The following is a 25,014-nucleotide window of genomic DNA, read 5'->3' as shown; positions in this document are numbered from 1 at the left end:
TAACGCTGTGACTCGCATGTTTGAACTGCTTTGCTGCTGGCTGCTATACTGCTCTCCTTGTCGCACTGCTTGGCTGCTATGTTGCTTTCCTTGTCGCACTGCTTGGCTGCTATGTTGCTTTTCTTGTCGCACTGCTTGGCCGCTATGTTGCTTCCTTGTCGCACTGCTTGGCCGCTATGTTGCTTCCTCGTCGCACTGCTTGGCTGTTTCTTTCTTCCTTTCTTTTATCACGGGTTCAGATACTGAGTCTACTGCTGACTCAATACTTTGTTCACTATGGTGTGTCCGTCTCGTCTTGTTAATAAGTTTTTGTACTAATCTTCGATTTTTTCTTTGTTTCAGAAATCGTCCTCGCCGTCGCAGAGTAGGCGACTGCGTCTCCCGGAGGGCGGATCCCACCGTTGCCACCACTTTTGTTGCACCGGGGCCGGTGCACGGGGTCCGTCCTTCGGGATCCGTGAGGGAGGGCGAAATTAATCGTTTTCAAATAAAAACTTAGAACTTTTATTCTGTTATGATGTTACACTTTTTCTATCTTCCTAAGTTTCCCTTTCGTCGGTTCGGCACACGTCCTCGCGTTGTCACGCGTCCTCGGCTCCGCGAGGTCTCCTCTTACTTGGCACGCGACCGAACTTTGATTATCACACGCTCTCAGTTTACGGCACGGACTATGATGCGACTGCCCGTCCGTGACGGTTCGCGGTTATTTAATAGTGACGCAGGGCCTTGGCCTCATCGAGTTGCAATGCCGAATTTCGGTAGTTCGGCGAATGCAACCTCAGCGATTTCGGCAATAAGTTCTCGCACGTGTTTCTTTTATTATTTAATTTCTTAAGGAGGTTTGCTGATCTTGCATCCTCCGAGGTTATTTAATTACGAAATACTTATGCCGAAATGCCCTGCGTCATGTTTCGTGTTGTAACGGGGTTTGGGTTACAACAAAGCTCTTCAAAGCGGAGGCTATGCCAGCTTCATGATGAGTATTAATGACAACATACCCGAGGTTAGGGATAATACTGAGATAGTATGGATAATAGACTCAGGATGCACCGGGCATATTATTAACGATGAAAATTATTTTAGTGAAAGCCAGGAAATCAGCAATCCCGTGGATGTCATGCTAGGTGACGGTAGATCATTAAATGCTTCAAAGATAGGACTGGTAGACATAAACGTAAAAGTATACGACAGAATAGTGCATATAAGATTAACGGATGTTCTCTTTGTTAAAGATTTAAATGTAAATCTGATAAGTTTTGCCCGTATAACAGAAAAAAATACAATTATAGCTTAACAGGATACATTGAAAATTTACAAATACACTAATGAACTAATCGCAGTAGCCTATAAACAAGAAAATCTTTATTATTTACCTAGTACTCTAGTAAACACTACTTCACAAATAAATTTAACCCCAAGTTCAAGTAAAATGACTGTAAAAGAAAAATGGCATAAAATTCTTGGCCATATAAATTTCAAATATTTGAATATTTTAAGTAAAAATAAATTACTGAATGATTTCCCTGAAAACCTAGAAACAGAATATATGAAATGTAGAATTTGTATAGAAAATAAAATGCACAATCTTCCGTTTGATAACAATCGCACTAGAGCCACAGAAATTTTAGAAATAATACATTCAGATGTCAATGGGCCCCATCGGATTCAAGGATATAACGGAGAAAAATATTTTGTGAGTTTCATTGATGACTATAGTAAATTAGCGAAAACATATATTGTAAAATCAAAATCTGAAGTTAATCATTGTTTTGAAGAATATATTAATATGGTAGAAAATAAAACCGGGAAAAAGATTAAAACCCTTAGGTGCGATAATGGAAAAGAATACCTAAATCAAGAAATTTATAAGTTATGTAGAACAAAAGGGATTATGATGAGCCTTTGTCCGTCGTATACACACGAGTTAAATGGAACAGCTGAAAGATTTAATAGAACCATTATGGATATGAGTCGTTGTTTATTAGCTGAAGCAGAATTAAATACGAAATATTGGCCGGAAGCATTGTGCACAGCAACATATTTGAAGAATAGAACATTAGCTAATACAATAGAATGTAAAACACCTTTTGAGATATTTTTTGGAAAGAGACCTAGCGCAAAGTACTTAAGACCATTTGGAAGTAAAGTATTTGTTAGAATTCCGGAACAGAAACGTGCATCTAAATGGGATAAAAAAGCAGATCCGGGAATTTTAGTAGGATACGCAGATGTAAGATATCGAGTATTAATAAATAATAAAGTAATTGTTACACGCCATATAGATATCATAGATGAGGACGTAAAATGTATTGATTTAAAAGGACAAGTAAATGATACAGAAAGTAATAAAGCGGAATGTAACTCAGAAAATTTAATAGATCTTAGCGAATCAATAGAAGATATAGAGTTAGAAAGTCCAAATAAAAGTGATAAGAGTTTAGACGAATCATTTAAAAGCATTGATAGTTCGTGTGATTTATCTCCTTTAATAAGACGATCAAATAGGACTAAGAAACAACCCGAGAGATACGGAATAAGTGAAACATATAATAATTTAGTATATATTAATTTTATAAATGCAAACAGTCCGACAAATTATTCAGAGGCGATAAATGATAAGGACAGCAGCAAATGGAAAGAAGCAATGGAACATGAATTAGAATGTTTAAATAAAAACGAAACCTGGAATTTGACTGAGAGACCAAAACAACAAAAGGTTTTAGATGTAAAATGGATATATACACGAAAAGAAAATAATAAATTTAAAGCACGATTAGTAGTTCGGGGATTTCAACAAAGGAAGGTACTTGAAGATATTTATTCACCTGTAGCTAAAACACAGACGTTAAAAATGTTACTTTCCATCTGCTGCCAAAAACAATTATATATAGAACAAATGGATGTTGAAACGGCTTTTCTAAATGGTAAGATAATTTCTGAAGTTTATGTAAACCAACCTGAAGGATATACGGATAATACTAATAGAGTTTATAAACTGTATAAATCGTTATATGGTTTGAGAGAAAGCCCCCGAGCTTGGTATAAATGTTTTAACGATTTTTTATTGACTTTGAATTTCAAAAGAAGCAACTACGATTATTGTATGTATTATTATAATGAAGGAAAAGATCAAATTTATATTCTAATATTTGTTGATGATCTATTAATTTGTGGCAGAAATAAAATGCTAATAGATCAAATTAAAAGAAGTTTAGCTAATCGATTTAGAATGAAAGACATGGGTAAAATAGAAAATTATCTGGGTATAAACATAGTGTATGATAAACAGAAACAATTTATGACATTATCACAAACAAAATATATAGAATCACTGGCTGAAAAATATAATCTAAAAAATGCAAAACTATATGATACCCCAATGGAAACAAACCTAAGTTTGGAACCTTCAACTCAAATTCAAAGTGAAATAAAATATCGAAATATAATAGGAGAACTTCTTTATATAAGTATAGGCACGCGGCCTGATATCGCATATAGTGTAAACTACCTTAGCAGATTCCAGAGTTGTTATAATGCCACACATTTTAAATATGCATTAAGAATTTTAAAATATATATCAAACAAAAGATTTAAAATTAACATATGAAAAATCTAATAATGATGTAATATTAGATTGCATGGTGGACGCCGACTGGGCAGGAGATTCCACAGATAGAAAATCTACCACTGGTTATGTAATTCGCTTATTTAACAATGTAATCTATTGGAAAGCAAGATGTTTAAGTTTCCAAAAACACTTTACAAATTTTTAGTAAAACAAAAATATAGTTTATTAATTGAACAAAAGAATGTACAATAAGGTGTATAACGGAGATGAAAGTAAAGTTGATTCAAGAATAAGAGCTTGCTGGTTCTGCGACGCGCAACAAGCTTGGCAATCTTAACGCACATACGAAAGCGAAAAGTTATATTGTAGCTAATTATTTGTGAGTAGCACGATCTATCCGCATTGAAAATCGGAAGGCAACTAACTCGTCGGCGTGAAGGCTCGCAATATCTGCTTGCCCTACCTTTGTTCGTAAGGACAAGCGCATAATATTACGGGATGGCCCAGGTTCTCTGAAGATGAAACTTATCAGTCGGTCTACGTGACCGGGTATTTAGTTATAAATTTCTCGGTGCTGGCAAGTAACAAAAGAACGGAGCAAAGTTTCCAATTGCACAAAACTTTCCAACGCACAAACATCATATTACATTTTTTTTTGACATTTTCTCATTCTCTAACACAAGAAAACAAAAAACAGTAACTAAGTCATCAACATTTGCAGAATATGTGGCATTATCTGAAGTAGTAACAGAATTATTATTTTTAAAGAATATGTTAAATGAAACATTAAATATTAAAATAAGTAAACCAATTACAATTTATGAAGACAACATAAGTACTATAGCTATAGCAAAATATGGAAATATGACTAAAAATTCCAAACATATAGAAGTTCAATATCATTATGTCCATGAAAATATCGAAAAGAAAATTATTGAAATTGTAAAAATAAATTCAGAAAACAATATTGCGGATCTACTAACGAAAAGTGTTAGTAAAAATACTTTTATAAAACATAGAAATTCGTTAAGGCTTTGTATGTAACATTTTAATATAAAGTTAAGAAGGGGTGTTGAGAAATAATTTTATACTAAAATATGAGACAAAATGAGTGTGCTAAATAGAAATATGATATTAAGTAAATAGAACGTGCTCCGGAGTCAAGAAGAGGGTAATGAACCGTGAGGATAAAAGATATAGATTAAAATGAATCATTAGTACGTGCTTGATAGGAATAGTATGCATAGATTATAAGACAAAGGAATGAGAGGGCCAACGGGCCACGAAATAAACCGGAGCGCTTCAGATGCATTCGAGCAGCCACTCAGTAAGAACCAAGTGTATCTCTTATATTAAATATATTTTAACAAATAATAAAATCATTTCTGTTCCTTATTTTATTCATCCAACTCTACAGAATTAAAGTATCTTTATTGGTTGGAGCGGACCTCCGCTTAGTTACAATGATGAGGCGAGACTGCTCGCTCGTTGCAACATACACCGCTAGCTTTTGCACCAAGGCCAAGTTAGGGGATTTTTGCACAGGGAGATAGGAGTACGCCGAATTAAAATTAATATGATATGATATTTAAATCGCTATGTGATACTGAATAAATTGCTACTAAGAATCTAACTTCTACTATTACTACAATTTTCGGCCAGTCCTGACCATACTTTGTCCTCAAAGTTCACCGCAATTTTTCCACGGTCTTATGTTTGCAGCTTCCCACGTACCTTCGTACGGTTTCTGAGACATCTGATGTTTTTTTATATCTGTAATTACGTATCGATTATTTCTTAAAACGTGATATATCTCATACGGTCCTTTATATTTCGGTATAATTTTATGAGACGTTCCGGGAGTAGTTTCGATATTTTTTATCATAACAAAATCTCCTACTTCGTATTTATTAGCTGGTTTACGCTTTTTATCAAAATATTCCTTATTATACTTTTGGCTTCGCATTATTCTATCCGCCGCTCTTGCACGCATTAATTGTAGATCTCGATCGTTATCAGTAAGGTTTAAATTCAGATATTCTCGTATAGCGTCTATAATTTTTCCTTTTTGCTCTACCCCAAACAAAAGTTTACTTGGTGTTTCCCTTGTTATTTTATGAATAGTATTATTTATTGCAAATTCAATATCCCAAATTATCTTGTACCAATATAACTTTTCATCATTATTTATAAGCTTTCCTATCATAGGTCCTATATCACGATTTACTCGTTCAACTTGTCCATTTGCTTGAGGTGATTGTGTAGCGGTAAGGATATGCCAAATATTATTTTCTTTACAAAATGTTTCAAAATCGCTTGAAGTAAAAGCTGTCCCTCTGTCGGATATTATGATACGCGGTCTACTATAATTACAGAAATGTGTTTGTAGTTGACTTATTACTTCTTGAGTCGCCGTAGTCTTAGTCGGATACAATTTAACAAATTTCGTAAATGCGTTAATAACTACTAACAAATATCGCTTAGCTAGTCGCTCTTTATCTATCGGACCGTAATGGTCGATATGATATACGTCAAAGGGAGTTTCACCCTTAGGGATACAATGTAAATATCCTTCCTTTTTTCCGTCGGCAGGAGAATATGCAATGCATTTTAAACAATTAAAAATATAATTCTTAATTTTCTCTTTCATATTTGGAAACCAATAGCTCTTAGATATATTATCATAGGTTTTTTCTACTGCTAAATGTCCCATATGGTCGTGATATTTTTGCATTATATGTATCTCCATTGCATGTGGTACATAAAATAATAATTCTTTGTTACGTTTTCTGAATATGATTCCGTTTCGCATTTCAAAGACCGAGTCTTCCGTTTTTTGTAATACATCTTTTAACTTGCATAATTTGGCGTCTCGACTTTGGCTAAGAGCAAGGTTTAATTCGAACAGATTATCGGTGATTACCATTATTTCGTGTGGCAATCGACTTAACGCATCTGCATGCCCCATTCGTTTTCCGAGTCTATGCTCGGTTGTATAATCATAATTCATTAATTCTAACACCCATCGACTTATTCGAGGATTTATTTCTTTTTTCTTAATTGCTAGGGCTAACGCGTTACAATCCGTAACTATCTTAAATTTAATTCCATTTAAGTAAACTCTAAATCGTCGCAGGGCATATATTATACATAACATTTCTAATTCAAAACTATGATATTTACTTTCTGCGTCTGTAGTTCGTTTTGAGAAAAAGAAGACTGGATGAAAATATTTGTCTTTACCTTGTTGCATTAATACTGCCCCGAAACCGCTTGTACTCGCGTTGCAGTGTAGCTCTGTTTCGCTATTTGGATTGTATATTGCTAGCACAGGTGCCTGTGTTAATTTAATCTTTAATTCCTCGTATGCTTTTAATTCACGCGGTCCGAAGGTAAATGTCACGTTTTTACGTAATAATTCGTACAGTGGCTTAGCAATCAACGAGAAGGATTGAATAAATTTTCTAAAATAGGAACATAAAGCAACAAAACTATGTACCTCCTTAATATTGCGCGGTACTGGAATTCTTTTTACGGACTCTACTCCTGCCTTAGTTGGTTTTATTCCGGTGCCTGTAATCAAATACCCGACACATTCTATTTCTGTTTGGAGAAAAATACATTTATCGATTCTTAATTCGAGTTTATTTGCTACAAATAATCTAAACACCTGTCGCAATATATTTAAATGTTGCTCAATTGTTTCCGACATTACTAAAATATCATCCATATAAACTATCACTTTTGATTCTCGAATGAGATTAGACAATATTTGATTAATATAACGCTGAAAACGGGAGGGGGCTACTTTTAAACCAAACGGCATACGTAAAAATTCAAATTGCCCTAACGGCGTTACAAACGCGGTATATTTTACTGAATCTTTTGACATTTTAATGTGGTAAAATCCATTTTTCAAGTCCAATTTTGTAAAGTATTTTTTGTTATATAATGAATCTATCAAATCCTCAATGTTTGGCAAAGGATAATTATCCTTAATCAATAATTTGTTTAATTCGCGAAAATCTACACATAGCCGTATATCTCCTGTTTTCTTACGTACTAACACAACCGGAGACGCATATTCCGATTTGCTTGGACGTATAATTTTTTTCTTGACTAATGAATCTAATAATACTCAAAGTTCTCTTTTTTCTGCATAAGAAGGCCGGTTTGAAGGAAAGTTAAATGGCTTATTCTCTCGTAATTTTAAACAAAGTTCCGCGTCGACCTTTGGTTTTTCTGGCCTATTGGGTTTTACATATTCATTCTCAAATAGTTTCTTAACGGATACTTGTATTTCGGGACTTATTTTTTGATTAATGTTTATCGTTTCTTTTACATCACAATTTACTTCGTTTATGGATATTTGCAATATTTCCTTTATCACTTCATCTTCTGAGATTTTGCCATCTGACTTTTCTTTTCCAAAAAATTGTATTAGCAGATCTCGACCGATTGCGACTGATGCCTTCATTGAACGTTCTGTAACAACCATTATTATTACATGCTTTGCTTCTTTCCGGTTTAATGTTATATTTGCCTTTACTTCTCCTTTTATTTGTAGTTTACTATTATTTAATCCGCAATACATATTTTTATCCGATGAAACAGGTCTTACAAGTTTTGGTGGCACAAGAGTTTCTTTAATAAAACTTATAGGACTACCGGTATCTAACAACGTATCGAGTTCTAGAGAAATCTTCATATCATTTGCTTTGTCTACAAGTTCATAACTTACTTTTCTATGAAAGTCCTTAATTTCGCTATTAGACACGCTATTAATAATTTCGCTTCTCTCGCCATTTGACATGCCGTTGCTTTCCTCATCTCCTTTGGTAGTTGACACGCTATTAACTTCTTTCTTCGGGCGTCCTTTTATCGGGCAGTCCTTGGCTCGGTGACCCATCTGGTAACACTTGAAGCAAGCTCCTCTTTCTCGCTTAGGCATCGGACACTTGTTTGCCATATGACCTTCCGCGTTGCAATTATAACACCGCACTTCTGTTTTCACATTCATTTCACCACTACTTTTCTTATATGCACCCGTTGTTTTGCCTGTTATTTTGGTCGCTCCCTTCTCCATTTTTTGTTGCGTTTTATGTTCTGTAGGCAGCGAGATGTTTTCCATTCCGCGTAGCATTGCTTCTTTATCCACGAATCGCAGCATCATTGCCTGTCGTCTGATGGAGTCATCTGGAATCCCCTCAATAATGTAATCTACCATTTCCTCTTCGCTTATCGGGACCTTATTGGCAAGGATAACTTTCTTGTGAAAATATTCGGCAAACGTTTCGCCATAATTCCATTTTTTTTTTTGAATTCTCTTCGTAGGGTCAACTTCTTTTCCCGCTGATCATACATTATCTCCATACGTCCTAACAGGTCCTGAAGAGTTATAGAAAGGTGCTCCGGTACCGAATGGAACCACTCGATTGCATCTCCTTCTAGTTTTGCTCCTATCAATAGCTTTGTCATTCCGTCGTCCAGTTGGTACGTTCGCTTTACCAACGTCAACTGCTCTTTCCATTTCTGAAAAGTTCCGTATTTTCCACTGAAGGCCGGTAATAGTTCCTTCAAACTAGTCAAACTAATCTTGTAGGCTGACGCACTGAAGCTTTCGTTTTGCGACACTTGTGTCAAAGCGCGTAACTGCTCATTTTCTCTTCGCATAACGTCCAATTCTCGAGCCATCAAAGATCGTTCTCTTTTCGCTAACTCATTTTCCCTTCTGAGTATTTCTTCTCTATCAGGTGGATTTTCCTGATCGTCTGCTGCCCCACTCGGACTCGAGGTATCACTTCGCTCTTCTTCCGACGCGTCTACCTCCGTCGAATCAAGATCTATGATCCATTGTTCTGACGGATCCGCTTCTTGAAGCCTCTTGATTAACTCATTTTTAACGCCTGTTGTAACCAGGTTTAACTCACGCAGCTTATCCTTTAATGTCGTAACGGTGAATGTACTAGGATCTCTCATAACGATTCCTTGACTTATACAGTTCACAGTTCAAATTCACGCTTTCGCGCACAACTTATTCACTTCGAACATATTTCGATCTCCTTTGAGATATTCGAAATCACTTTTTCCTCGTTTTTACCTGAGGAATTCAGAGCCTCGATCCCACTTCTGATTTTGTAAGGGGTTCTGATGAATTATAAAGAAAGTTCGTTTTGCAATCTTTTTTAAAAAAAAATTAAAGTATCTTTATTGGTTGGAGCGGACCTCCGCTTAGTTACAATGATGAGGCGAGACTGCTCGCTCGTTGCAACATACACCGCTAGCTTTTGCACCAAGGCCAAGTTAGGGGATTTTTGCACAGAGAGATAGGAGTACGCCGAATTAAAATTAATATGATATGATATTTAAATCGCTATGTGATACTGAATAAATTGCTACTAAGAATCTAACTTCTACTATTACTACATTTTTTGCTTCTATTACATTTTCACGGGCGTTGAATTGCAGAGTATGTGTTGAAAAAAAGCATAAAATTTTGTATAATATTTCTGGCGCCTTCGCGACACGCCGTTAATATGAGATCTTCGGCGTAGGATCTCGCTAACAAAAGAAATCGTTTAAATTTTTATTGCGTGCCTTATCTTGGGCCTGACGACAGCAAACGCATATGAAAATTGAGCTGTCTGGTTCCCCGAGCGTCGGAAACCCCCGAAGATAACATTAGAACAAAGGATCTCGCTGCAGATCCCTGCGACTTTTCCGACCCAGTCAGTCTCGCTACGCTAGTTCGACGATTAACATCGCGAATCAGCTTAGATTCTTATTGTTTATTAAAGCAAGAATAAATTGCATCTCAAAGACAAGAACAAAATAATCAGTTCTCCTTTTTCTATAATTGCCAAAAACTTCCCAGCACTCGCGTTCTCGTGTCCGCAGTAACAGTATGTAACTGCGTGACCAAATCGATTAAATATCGATTGTACGTCATTAGTTTTTCTTCTGGTCCAAGGGGTTCATTAGATGGTATTCTTGCCATTCTTCCAAAAATTAATTTATATGGTGTATGCTTAGTAGCTTCGTAAACACTGGTGTTGAAATTAAACATTGCGAGGCTAATCCACTTATCCCATTGTTTCTGTTCATTGGCGTATTGTTTCAGATACTCGCCTAAAGCGTGATGTGATCTCTACAGAGATCCATTCGATTGCGGGTGGAATGCTGTAGTTCAAAATTTCCGTATTTTAAATATTTTTGCTACTTTTTTAATTAAATCGCCGATAAAATTTCTTTCCTGGTCAGTGAGTATGGCTTTAGATGCTCCCAGTACACAGACAAAATAATTTATGAATGCTTCTGCTATGGTTTCTGATCTCTGGTCGGGAAATGCTATCCCCATGCAATATTTAGTTAATTGATCTTGGAGCGTTAATATGTATTTGTTGCCTCGTTCAGTGATCGGTAAAGGGCCGACGATATCCATGACTACTTTATCAAAAGAAGATCCAGGTGTATCGGTTATTATCATGGGTTGTTTTGTTTTTACTCGGACTAATTTCTTTAATTGGCATTGCAGGCATTGTTGTATGTATTTTTGAACGTCACCCTTTAAATTCTCCCAGTAATATTTATGCTTTATTCTGTTATAAGTTTTAGTGACTCTTCGATGTTCTCCCATAGGAGAACAATGAGTTTCACTTATTATAACAGTACGTAAATCTTTCGGAGGATATTTAATTAGGCCATTACAAATTATTACTTTTACCGGATGTTAAATTGCCTTTTTAATATCACCCCATGGAACTGTATTAACAAATTCTGTTTTAGCAATGCTGAACATCTCAATTTTTAATTCATTTATTAATCCTTTTAAACTTTTTAAGGCTATTGTAATATTTTGTAATGTTAAGGTTGGTCCTGCACGCAACATTTCGCTGACAGGTAATATAAAATGATAATATTTTTTGTATTTTACGGCCTTGAGTTCGCTTAAAGTAAGGGGAGGTATTTTTGGCAATTTATTTCGTTCAAATAATTTTTGAGCTCTATTATCTAACGGATTTCCCACGGTATCTTTGAAATAAGTTATCTCTTCGCAAGAAGAGTAAATCTCGTACATCTATTATGTTAGTTTTTATAACATCGATACTAATTACTTGTGGTTTACATTTTTCATCTTTTTCCTTGTCGATTTTCTGCAATGCTTCTTCATTATCTTCTTGTTTCTTGTTAAATTCTTCTGTTGGTGTTTCTAACATTTTAATAGTTTGGCTACGAGTCATCATTTTCGTGGGCGTAGGTGATCGATGAATTGTTGCATTTTCTTCATATTGAGAGGATTGGTTATCTGATTTCGGTTTTTCGACGTCAAATGTTTCCGTAGTTTTTTTCAAATCTTCATGATCCGAAAAAGTTATTTCAAAATCTTTATCTTCTTCGTAATCTTGCTCTTCGTCTGAAAGGTACAGTTTATAATCGTCGTCATCACTTTTACCATCAGATTCTTCTAACATTTTTGCAATTGTTTCAGCGTCTACTGGTTTGTTAGGATTAAACTTCTTCTTATTTTTTATAATTATATTGCAACTGGTTTCGTCTATTGGGTTCCTGGATAATGCATCGGCATTTACATTTGTTTTCCCTGCTTTATATACGACATCGTATTCGTATTCAGCTAATTTTAACGCCATCGTAAAATTCTCATATTAGCATCTTATGCATTTTTAAATCACAACAATGGTTTGTGGTCCGTTACCAGTGTAAATTTTCGTCCATATAAATATGGTCTGAAATGTTTAACGCAATATACTATGGCTAAAGCTTCCTTCTCATAAGTGTCGTACTTTAATTCATTATCAGTTAAAGTTCGAGAAACATAAACTATGGGGAGATCTTTATTTATTTCGCCCTGAGATAATATGTCTCCTACTGCTATTCCAGATGCGTCAGTTGTTAACACAAAAGGTCTTAAAAAATCAGGATATTGCAGGATCGGATCTTCGCATAATTTTCGTTTTAAAATTTCAAAGGAATTTCTTGTTCTATATCCTAGTGGAAAGGAGTTTCATTTAAAAAAAAATTTGTTAACGGTGTTGTAACCCGACCCTGGCAACAGCAAGGCCGCGCACGCGAAGGCGCTGGCCGGGTTAACAACCAGCGTCGATCGGATCTTCCGATCGCGGAATCCGCTGACCGATCGACGCCTTGCACTTTTCGCCTAGGCAATGACCGAACGCGGTCACTGTCCTATGCGCCCGGAATCCGCGGACTGTTGCTTTTCCGCCTTAGCAACAGTCGCGTATAAAACCCGCGGCCACCGAACGCCCGCGGGTCATTCTGTTAATTACTTCGACGGGGTAACGCTGCCCGAAGCCTAAAAACTCAACCAAAGGAAAATAAAAGGACATCTACATAAAATAAAGAGTTATCTTTTATTGTGGCCCTCGCTGATATATACATAAATCCGGGAGGACGGACCCCTTGCACCGTCCGGGTGCAACAACGGTTTGGAAATTTTGGAAAAGCTAGGAATGAATCTGCGGTAATATTCAGCCAATCCCAGGAATTGTTTAATATTTCTGGGTGTTTTAGGTCTGGGAAATTTTTCAACCGATTCTAATTTCCTCGGGTCCGGTTTTACTCCGTTTCTTCCAATTACATGTCTAAGATATGTTACTTCATTCCTTAAAAATTCGCATTTATCCGGTTGTAATTTTAAATTGACTTCTCGCAATTTTTCTATTAATAATTTATATTTTAGTTTATGTTCTTCTAATGTAGATGCGTAGATAACGATGTCATCCATATAAACAAATAATTCTCTTCCTTGCAATCCAGATAAAACAAGATCCATTAGTCGTTGAAAAGTGGCAGATGTATTTTTTAATCCAAATGGCATTTGGTCAAACTCGTAATGACCGAAAGGAGTGGTAAATGCTGTTTTATGACTGTCTTGTGGGTCCATTCTTATTTGATGAAATTCTGATGCTAAATCGCATACCGAAAAATATTGAGCTTCACCGAGTTGATCTAAAATATCAGTGTTGTTAGGGAGAGGATAAGCGTCGCCGATAGTTTTATCATTTAATGGTCGGAAATCCAGGACCATTTTCCAGCGTTTGTTTCCTAAAGAATCTTCCTTTTTAGGCACGATCCATATAAGCGTATTATAAGGTGATTGAGATGGTTTAATAATTTCTCCTTGTAGTAACTCTTCTACTTGACGATTTATTTTTTCTTTATGCGTCTGCGGGAATCGATATTGACGAGTATTTATTGATTGATCGTCAGTAGTAGGTATTTTGTGTTGTAATATTTGTGTTGAGGATAATTTTTCTCCTGGAATATGGAATCTATCTTAACTTTTAGATATTAGGTTAACAATATTTTTTTTTTTATTTGTTTCTAAGTGTTCTAAACGCAATAATTCTATAATTTTTATTAATTGTGATTCTTCGCTAGATAATAATAAACATGGTGCTTTATTACTTTGTTTATATTTTTCATTTATCATTTCATTTAATTCAGAGCTTCTTTTATGTTCTATCAAATATTGTAAATCCTTTTTTATTCTCTAAATACTGGTTGTGGAGGTTTGGAAAATTCCATCCGGAGCTGGATGAGAGGTTTGGTTATTTCCCTCTAATTTTTCGTACTCACAAGAGGTTTAGATACTTCCCTCTTGTATGGATTTAAATATTATAACAGCATCTTCTTTGGCCCATCTTTAATTTTCATATTTTCTTTATTTATTATTGCGTTTTCATCTATGGTTTCCTTTTTTGGTTTTATAATTAATTTTGGATTATTACAATCAAATTTATTATAATCATTATTTATTAAATTATCCTTAGCGCCTTGCGTTACATGTTCGTTGCTTGTTTTTCAGAAGTTTTCCTGTCACTAATTATGCTGTGATCCGTATAAGGGAACGGTTTCAGATTAAAGTTTCCGTTATCTCCAATTACATCGAAAGAGTCTAGAAACAGAACGCGTTCTTCTTGCTGATCGGTGCCTATTTTATTATCGCAAAAATTTGTCACAGATTTTAAATACACAGTAGGCACCGGAATTTCGGTTTCCGTGTCTAATGTGCTAGTAATAGTTAAGTGTGCCTTTCCGTCGGTATTCTCGACAACTGTATCGCCCAGATATATTCCTTCGGTCATTTCTAACCTAGGGATATATCCGATTTTAACATCCGGATTTTTTATTCTTACAAAGAATAAAGATTCCGAACGGGGTGGCACAGTAATAGTTTCTGGAGAGAAAAATGGCACTTTCATTCCGGACACTTTTAAATGTCCTTTCGCGTAGTCAATTTTTGAGGATGTTTGATTATCATTTCCCAAAATTCCTCCTTGGGAAATAGGAAAATTATCTGTAACTACTTGAAATGTCAGTTGTAATCCGAAAAGTAAAATGATCGTTTCGCCAAGCGTGAAAACAGGATATTCATTTATTCCATTTAATTTTAACAATTTTTGATAATTTATTGTTTCTTTTTCGGTTAATAAATGCTTTTTAATAATATTTGGCCCCGAACCGGTGTCTAGCATGAAAGTTACATTTAAATTGTTTAAATTTCAATTTCCGGTTTTAATCCCCTAATACAGTGCTCGGAAGTAGTTGCACATTTCGGCCCGATTTCAGAGACACCGCCTCCTTTCCCCACTACACTTGACGATCGGCCGGCCGAGTCGTCAAACCGCGCGCGCGACACTGTTTCTCAGGAGCGTTGTTATCTAAGAAATAGACTGGGGTAAGGGATATATTTAATATCAATTATAATAGTTTTCCACATCACCTACGAGGTACTATTATTGATGCGTATAGGCCTACTAGGGAAACCACTTAAAAAAAAACGCATTAATAATAGTACCTCGTAGGTGATGTGTAAAACTATTATAATTGATATTAAATATATCTCTTACTCCAGTCTATTTCTTAGATAACAAAACGCTCCTGAGAAACAGCGTCGCGCGCGCGGTTTAACGACTCGGCCGGCCGATCGTCAAGTGTAGTGGGAAAAGGAGGCGGTGTCTCTGGAATCGGGCCGAAATGTACAACTAATTTCGAGCACTGCCCTAATAAAACACTTGCACATGTCTCTCTCTAAAGATGCTTTAACATTAAAGTCTTTATTTCCGGCACTTTTATGGGCTTCTAAAATTTGTTTGCCTAAATATTTTAATCGATTTGCGTATGTAACTACAGTTTCTGTATTTTTCTGATAAATACGGCTTAATTCTCCTTGCAATTGATAAATATTTTTGGCCGGTCCATAAACTTGTTGTAAGAATTTTATTAATTGAGAGACTCTATCAAAATCTTTGTTATATATGGTACGCCGGGCTTCCCCCACAATTCTTGTTCGAATAATTTTTGTAAATTGTGGTTCGGCTTCAGCAGGAAGCATATTTTTTGCTTCTAAACATCCCTCGATAAAATAACTCAATGGAATATTTTGACCGTCGAAAAAAGGAACTGCATCTACTTCATATTTAAGCATAATAAATATTTTTCTTCGGAAAATATTTCCGTATTGGATTGGCTAGCGTGCTCCCCCGATTTAAATATTATTGAAAATTGTTGGGGCAAACTTGTAAAAGCTGTATATAAAGAAAATAGACAATTTGAAAATATTGCCCAGCTGAAAGCGTGTTTAAAAATTGAATGAAACAACTTATTGCAGGAATATATTAAAACTTTATATAAATCATTACCAAAAAGAATGTTAGAAGTTATTGAAAATAAAGGCGGATCAACGCATTACTAAATATAATAAAGTTGTAACGAGGTAGGCATCTACCTCGTCCCGGCAAAACAGCGGCCGGACCGTCGGACCGAACATCGTCCGACGGAATAGGGGCGCGGTGCGCCCCGACCCTTTTTTAATACACCGCAATAAGTAACGCGCACCGTTCTCGGTAAACGTACCACCGTCCCGCGTCGCGCGAAAATTAATACTTTTTACGATCGCGACGATCGCTGCGACGCCAACCCCCGGGAACCCGAACACCCCGGGCCACGCGAAAAACCGAATAAAAAGGCCGGGTACCGAGCGATCGAGAGCAGTCTTCCGATCTACTGAGCTCCGTTCCGGGCCTCCGCTCAGTAGCTTCCTAGACAACCGAACCACCCAGGAGTCGCTAAGCACGAGGGTCGAGCGTTCTCGGCCTTCGCCAAGAGTTCTTGGCCGCGACACCGCCTCCTTTCCTCCGAAGCTCCCAGGTCGCCGGCCACAGCGGATAAAGCGGGGTGAAGCGTGCTTCGCCTCCGCCGAGCGTTCTCGGTTTATCCCGTGGGCGACGCCCGGGCAGCATCTCCAGCCGCATCGGCGGTTCCTAGCGAGCGTGGCGCAGTCCTGAGGTAAAGAGTACTTTGCCTCTGCTGAGCGTTCTCGGCGATTGCCCCCCGCGCTCCCGTTCCTAAGGGAAAACCGCGGTCCAGCATAGGGAGGGCACATTATTATATCAACGCGCGCGAATTCACGCGACCGCCGACGATTCTGTTTGCGTCACCCGTGCGATAGGCGCCGCGTTATAAAAACGTGCGTGTAAGAAAGGCGAAACTCGCGCGACCGCCGGCGACTCTGTTTACGTCGCTCGTGCGACAAGCACCGCGGCGGAACAGCTGTACATATTGTAAATAGAAGAGCTAAAAATAAATGTAAATAGTCGACTCGAAAAGACACGAGACTTGAAGTGCTTTCGTTCCTTCCCGCGGACACCCCGGCCGGCCCTGAACGCACGCGACGACTCGCCGAATACCCTGGCGAGTCGCTTGACCGTGTCCGGCCACACGGAGGGGAGAAAGGGGGGTGTTACAAAGTAATATAATATAATGTAGAGATTTGTAAAATATATACATCACAATGATAAAGTGTGCTATCATTTCGCCGACCTTCTTTTACCGTAATTGCTGATAAACACAGGACAAATTCTAAATTTGTAATTTCAACGTTATATATTATATTACAATAAGCTCCTGTTGATATACCTGTTATATTTAAGATGACAAGACAGGAGTAATATAAGAACTTTTATTAACGTACTGCGTGACGGTCAGAGAGGAACTGAAGCTCTTAGATAAAGAAGATGAGCTGATGCTCCGAGACAATTCCAATGACAGTCACGTTTTAATAGTATTCATTACAATTGCATTGTGTGCTCGCGTTACATTAGATAGATAGAATTATCAGGAATCTTATATTGCAAATATATTACAATTTCTTCCTGTTAAAAGAAGCGCTTACTAACTAACGCACAATCTAAAGCAATATAAAGAAATTTATTCATCATAAGCTTGCAAAGCACATAATATAAAAACTGAATATAAATGCAAAAGATAAATACATAAAACAAACGCAAAATATAAACGCATAAAATAAACGTATGATAGAAACGCAAAACATATACGCATAATATAATCGCATAACATAAACGCATAATAGAAACGCATAACATAAAAAAATTAATTATTATTTTCCTTTTTTCCTGTTAAAAAAAATTTTGTGATTTAATTCGTTCAGAACGTCGTAATACAGTAACTGGAGTTGAAGACGAGTTTTGATTTGCTAAATTCAAGCAAGGGTTTGATTGTAAGCTTTTAATAATTTGGTTAATATGACGTTTCCATACTTGATTTGAATCAGTTTTAACCAAGAATGTTTTTGGTGAGAGTTGATGTAAAATTTGACCCTTGATTCTTTTATTTCCATGAACACCGAAATTATTGACCATGACTTGATCACCAGGAGAGAGTGTAATTTAACGTTTACCTTTATAATATTTAATTTAATTTGCTTGTTTAATTTCTATACTTTCCCGTAAGTTTGGTTTTAATAAATCGAATCTAGTTCGTAATTCTCTTTTAAACATTAAATAAGCTGGAGTCAAATTCGTAGTACTGTGTGAAATTGAACAATAATCAAATAAAAAGAGACTAACTGCATAATCAAGTGAATGGCCATTTCTCATAATTTTTGAAATTTTATTTTTAAATGTACCAACAAAATTTTCAGCCGCACCGTTAGTGGCCGGGTGGTGAGGAGCAGTAAAACTTTGCTTAATGCCATGAAATTTACAAAATTCTCGAAATTCACTACTAGTAAATTGAGATCCATTGTCTGTCACTAAATAACGTAGTAACCCATAACGAGCTATAATTTTTTTAAATTCTGAAATAACTCTAGAAGTTGTAGTATTTTTCTGCATATCAATAACCTCGGACCATTTTGAAAATGCATCGATTATTACAAGAAACATGTGGCCTTGAATGAGACCAAGAAAATCGGCATGTACACGGTTTCAACATTTTTCGGGATAAGGCCAAGGCATGAGAGGTGTCTTTGGTGGCTTTTATTGTTCTTCTAAACAAGCCGTGCAAGATGAAGTAATAGTTTCAATTTCTTTATCAATATTTGGCCACCAAACATATGATCTGGCTAGTTGTTTCATTTTTACCGTACCTAAATAAGACGCATGTAATTCACTAAGTATATTTTTTTGTACGGACATAGGCGCAACTATACGATAACCACAAAAAAAGACAATCTTTTTCCACGTATAATTCATTTCGTTTTGTATAAAATATTTTTTCTTTATTAGTTAAATCCGTTGCGTATGGCCAAGTATCTTTAATGTATTGCATTATTTTGTTTAAAGTAATATCGCGCTTAGTTTCTAAAGAGATATTAATTGAATTTAAAGAATCTAATGATTCTTGTACATAATTTACAGACGAAAATTCTGTACTAAAAATTGGAGTCAAATCTTGTATTGGAAGTTGCGATAGTGCATCACAGTTACCATTTAATTTTGATTGAATATATTCAATTTTATAAGAAAAATTCGAAAGATAATATGCCCATCTTTGTAGGCGACTTGCCGTAGTAAGGGGAATCTCTTGTTTCGGACCAAAAATATATATTAGAGGCTTGTGGTCTGTACGAAGTATAATATCTCTACCGTATATATAGTTATAAAATTTTTTTTATCCAAAAATTATCGCACTTGCTTCCTTATCAATTATTGCGCGAGATAGTTCTTTTTCTGAAATAACTTTTGAAGCATAAGCTATCGGCTTTTCAGTGCCATCCTGAAATCAATGCGATAAGATAGCTGCAAGACCATAAGCAGAGGCGTCGCAAGACAAAATAAGTTCTTAGTCTGGCTTATAGTGTGTTAAAACGCGAGGTGAAATTAATTCATTTTTTAGCCAATTAAAAGACTTTTCGCATTCCGAAGTCCAAGTAAATTTTTCTTGCTTGGCACAATCATAGAGTAATTTTAAATTATTTGCGCGATAGGGAATAAATCTTGTATAATATGTAACTAATCCAAGAAATGATTCTAATTGTTTTTTATTACGAGGGGTCGGTGCATTAATCATCGCATCAACTTTGGTTTTGGATTTATGGAGTCCTTCCTTATTGATAACAAAACCAAGTGTTAGAGTTTCCAATAACACTTCACCAAAGTTTGCAAAAGTGAATTATAGTTTATTTATTAAAAGAAAAAGAAAAATTGTACAAAAAATATAGGGATAAAGAATAGTAAAAAATTAAATGACAAATGCTTGCTGGCCTTGTGGCACGCGAACAGGCCTGGCAAGTGTATTAAGCACGCAAGATTTAAAGCAGTTATGTCGCAGCTGGCAATTTCTTTTTGCAAGTGACACGGCCTTTCTGCATTGAGATACAGAGAGCAACTAACTCATCGGCGCGGAGGCTCGCAATGCCTGGTTGCCCTACCTTTGTTTGTAAGGACGAGCGCATAATATTACGGGATGGCCCGTGCTCTCTGAAGATGAAACTTATCAGTCGGTCTACGTGACCGGATATTTAGTTATAAATTTCTCGGTGCCAGCAAGTAATACAATAAAAGAAAGAAGCAAAGTTTCCAATCGCACAAAACTTTACAAAGCACAAATATCATATTACATTTTTCGGCATTTTCTTATTTTCTAACATTAAGTAAATCTAATTTATCTTTAAAAAAATCGCATTTACTTAAATTTACGCAAAATCCATAATCTTGCAGACGCTGAAAAACTTTATTTAATGTGTCTAACTGTTCCTGATCGTTTTTCCCTGTGCAAAATATGTTATCAAGATAGGGAATTGCGCTGTCAATTCCCGCTAAATAGCGCTCAATTTTCTTTTGAAAATCTCCGGGCCCTGAAGCAATGCCTTCTGGCATTTTTGTATAGCGAAAAAGTCCTTTGTGTGTTATAATAGTTAAATAATCACGACTATTTTCTTCTACCGGTATTTGCATATATGTATGTTTAAGATCAATTTGAGAACATTTTTTGCCATTTTTAAGGGCTTAAAAGATGTCATCAATTAGTGGAATCGGGTGGCAATCACGAACTAAATTTGGATTAACCGTTAATTTAAAATTTTCACAAATTTTCACAGATCCATCAGATTTAATTACCGGTACTATTGGGGTAGCCCAGTTGCTTACTTCAATTTTTTCTAAATGACCTAAATTAATTAAGCGATCAATTTCTTTTTCCACTTTACTTGTAAGAGCAAATGGTAAATGCCGTGCCGTGAGGGCTACTGGTTGAGCATTTTCTTTTAATATAAACTTCAACATTCCTTTATTATACATTCCTGGCTTCAAGCTAAATAATTTTGGAAATTTGTTAGAAAATTGTTCTGAAATATTGGGGCCAGAGATCATATGACATGTATTATTAAAATTCAGCGTTAGTGGCCATAAATCTAACGCTTGCAGCCATTCTCTACCAATTAACATCGGGCCGTCACGAGACATTACTCGTATATTTAAAATAACTTTACAATTTTCTAATTTTACTTGTAAGTTTTCTAGTATTCCTTTACTGTCAAGAGGCACTTTATCATATGCTTTTAAACTGGGAGCTATGCGTTTAATTTTCATATCAGGAAAATACTTTTTTTTGTCTTTAAGAGATATTATTGCTGTATATGAACCCAAATCTATTTTAAATTTAAGTTTAATTCCATTAACGATTACGTCTAAATACATAGGATCTGCTCTGCAATTAGAAGATGGAAACGTATTTTTTACCGGAATTTTCTTATCGGAATTTAAAAGATAAAAATTGTCTTCATTTTCGGTTCTTGGGTGTTCCTCTTCTCCTGCTACCGGGGCTCTTTCCACGTTGTGAATTGTCGTTGGGGATGATCGACACATCGATGCCAGATGTCCTCGTCGTTTACAAATATTACAGTAGTAGTGCAGATGGAAGCAGTCTTTTGCCCAGTGATTTAGTTTTCCACAGCAGAAACATTTAGTTGAAGTAGATTGTGCACTAGATTTCACAGTTTTAGAATTCCGATCATATTTAATTTGCATGTTCTTTTTTACGTTAGCACGATTTTGTTGACCGTTACGTTCACCAGAAAATCCTTTGTTTTTAATAAATGTACCACGGTACCGAGACGATCGTATTACGTTTAAACTTGTAGCGTCTGGTGCGATGGGGACTTTACTAGTTGATGCCGCGTTTTGTTCTGCACTTTCCATTGCAGTGGCGATTTTGTAAGCGATGTCATAAGTTAAATTTTCTTCCCGAAACAATGCTTTTTTAATTGCTTGATCACGAAGGCCGCATACTAACTGGTCTCTTAACGCAGTTTTAATGTCACCAAAATTGCAAGTAATTGCAAGACTTTTTAGTCGTGCCGAAAAATCTGCTATTGATTCTGTTAAAGTTTGTTGGGCGAGATAAAATTTACTTTTTTCCATTATCTCCGACGATTTTGAATTTAAGTGATCTTGCACTAATTTACTGAGTTTATTAAATGATTTAGAATTCGGTTTCACTGGCGCACACAGATCGCGAATTAACTTATACGTGTCCAGACTTATTTTCGTTAATAGCACTGCGACTTTCTTTTCGTTGGACACATCATTTGCCAGGAAATACATTTCCAATCTCTCGATATAGGTTTCCCAATCATCCCGTCCAAGCTGGAATTTTAATTTAGAGCAACCTTGACTATTTTCTTCTGTCATCATGTGAGTTTCTCTCCCAGCGTCAGAAATAACCAGTTGAGGTACGGGTTGAACTTCAGTAATAACCAGTTGAGGTACGGGTTGAACTTGTTCCTGTTGTATTAACGGTTCTGGTGAAGATGGTTGCTGGAGTTCTTCTTGTCCCTCTAATCTCTTCTGCGGACTCTTTTTTACATTTTTTATATGTTTACGTAATATTTTACGTAGCTTGTCGATTCCGCTGTCTTCATTGAATTTCAGATTCAAGCTGTTAAGCGTTTGAATTAGCTCAGGTTTATCCAATTGATATATCCACGAAAATTTAGAATAATTAATTGGTTTATTGCTTGACGATTGCGACATTTATTAGAAAATTTATATTTTTACTGAGGTTCGTTAGAGAAATCCTCGTCGCCAAGTTGTTATATGTAAGATGACAAGACAGGAGTAATATAAGAACTTTTATTAACGTACTGCGTGACGGTCAGAGAGGAATTGAATCTCCTAGATAAAGAAGATGAGCTGATGCTCCGAGACAATTCCAATGACAGTCACGCCTTAATAGTATTCATTATAATTGCATTGTGTGCTCGCGTTACATTAGATAGATAGAATTATCAGGAATCTTATATTGCAAATATATTACAATACCATTAGTCTATTTACGGAGATTCTAACTGTACACATCGAAACTTAATGATAGCACACATGTGCTATCTTTTTGTCCAGGGGTGTATTTATGAAAAAAATTTTTTTAATAGTGCAGTAAATCTCAAAGCTTTAAAAAATAAAAAAATTTCAAAGAAAATAAGCTCAGAAAAACTACAATTGGTAAACGAATTGCATACACCGGCGAGAAGAAATTTTTCTCGAAGGCGTGTCATAGTGCGCGAGTATGATGACTTGTGGCAAGCTGATGTAGTCGAAATGCGCCCATACACGCGTGTCAACCGAGGTTATTACTACATATTCACCGTTATCGATGTGCTGAGCAAGCATGCATGGGCTGTACCATTAAAGACGAAAAGCGGTATCGAAGTTGCAACAGCGATTGCAAAGATCTTTCGCGACGATAAAAGATGTCCGAATAATCTTCAAACTGATAAAGGAAAAAAAATTTATAACGCAAATGTGCAAAAACTTTTAAAAAAACATAATATTAACCATTATTCCACATTCTCCGTAATGAAAGCGTCAGTTGTCAAACAGTTCAACCGAACGCTTAAAAACGCTATGTGGAAAATGTTTACGCTCAATGGAAATTATAAATGGATTGATTTGTTACAGCAGCTTGTTTCGGATTATAACGCGCGAAAACATCGAACTATTGGCATGCGACCTATTGATGTTACCCACGCAAACGCGAGTAAGCTCTTGGCTACGGTCTACAACCGCATAAAGATCGCTGCTCCAGCACGATTTAAAGCTGGCGATTCAGTACATGTGAGCAAGTTTAAAACATTATTTGAAAAAGGTTATACGCCAAATTGGACATGGAAATAATGTTTATGTAAAGTGGTTGGGATTTGATAATTCACACAACTCATGGATACACAAGAATAATGTTTTATAAAAAATTTAATACATAAATAAAAACATTTTTTATATTATAATACATAAATAAAAAATTTTTTATATTATAATACATAAATAAAAAATTTTTTATATTATAATACATAAATAAAAAATTTTTTATATTATAATACATATGAGTATGGAATATAAAACTTTTTATTTATAGTGGTATTTTATAATGCCCCCATGGTAAAGTTTCAGTAGAACCTGGTATAATGTATCGCTTATCGTCATATGGACTCAGAGCAGTTTTCTCCTCACGTAGAGTATACACCTCATGCAACTTGGATCTTATACATGTTTGCTGACGAGTCATTTTTATTTCCTTAAATTGTAATACGCGATGTATTTTTGTTACGTGAAGACCATGACGAATACATTGTTGCAAATTGCGATAATGAATGATGTAGCGTTTCTTATCGCATAAAGTTGCAAGCAGTTTGTCCTGCCGTTTACCTGGCGGTTTATCGCGCGTAGGACAGAACGGCAGATCAACATGCTCGACATGTAATTTTTACGGATACTCCAAATCTCAAGAATGTAACCATCAGGTGGATTTAGTGGTACATTTATCACATCAAAATTAGAAGCATTGTCAACCCATTGAAAATCCACGTATGGCAGCGGTTGACACATCGCCCATCCATATAAATTATTCACATCAAAATACATCAAATATGTTGATGGTTTCGATGAATCGTATGACTGCATGTACTTGTTGTTGGCATCAGCATATCTACCAGAGAATTGGCTTAATCCCCCTCTTATTCCACGTTCAATAAACATAACCATGTCAATGTCGGTAAGAAGTTCAAATTTAATATTCGTATGTTTTAACATCGCGTCCCATGTAAAACCAAGTAAAGTGTAATAATACGCTGGATCAAGTTTGTAACTCGTTATACAGCTGTCTCTAAA

General features: G+C 35.9%; 2 protein-coding genes across 2 annotated transcripts; both read right to left on the bottom strand.

Annotated features, from left to right (window-relative positions):
• Window positions 1–7,706: 7,706 nt before the first annotated feature.
• Window positions 7,707–9,317, bottom strand: LOC139106714 (uncharacterized). Its single transcript, XM_070663652.1, has one exon. The coding sequence runs from the start codon at window positions 8,793–8,795 to the stop codon at window positions 7,707–7,709; it is 1,089 nt and encodes a 362-aa protein (XP_070519753.1). The 5' UTR covers window positions 8,796–9,317.
• Window positions 9,318–20,859: 11,542 nt separating this feature from the next.
• Window positions 20,860–22,884, bottom strand: LOC139106713 (uncharacterized). Its single transcript, XM_070663650.1, has one exon. The coding sequence runs from the start codon at window positions 22,882–22,884 to the stop codon at window positions 20,860–20,862; it is 2,025 nt and encodes a 674-aa protein (XP_070519751.1).
• Window positions 22,885–25,014: the final 2,130 nt, after the last annotated feature.

The sequence above is a fragment of the Cardiocondyla obscurior genome, linkage group LG11 (assembly GCF_019399895.1).
Source record: "Cardiocondyla obscurior isolate alpha-2009 linkage group LG11, Cobs3.1, whole genome shotgun sequence".
NCBI classification, from domain to species: Eukaryota; Metazoa; Arthropoda; class Insecta; order Hymenoptera; family Formicidae; genus Cardiocondyla; species Cardiocondyla obscurior.
This window is presented reverse-complemented; position numbering and strand designations above follow the sequence as displayed.

Coding starts and splice junctions, on each gene's coding strand:
- LOC139106713 (XM_070663650.1), bottom strand. CDS start 22,884: ATGTCGCAATCGTCAAGCAATAAACCAATTAATTATTCTAAATTTTCG.
- LOC139106714 (XM_070663652.1), bottom strand. CDS start 8,795: ATGGTAGATTACATTATTGAGGGGATTCCAGATGACTCCATCAGACGA.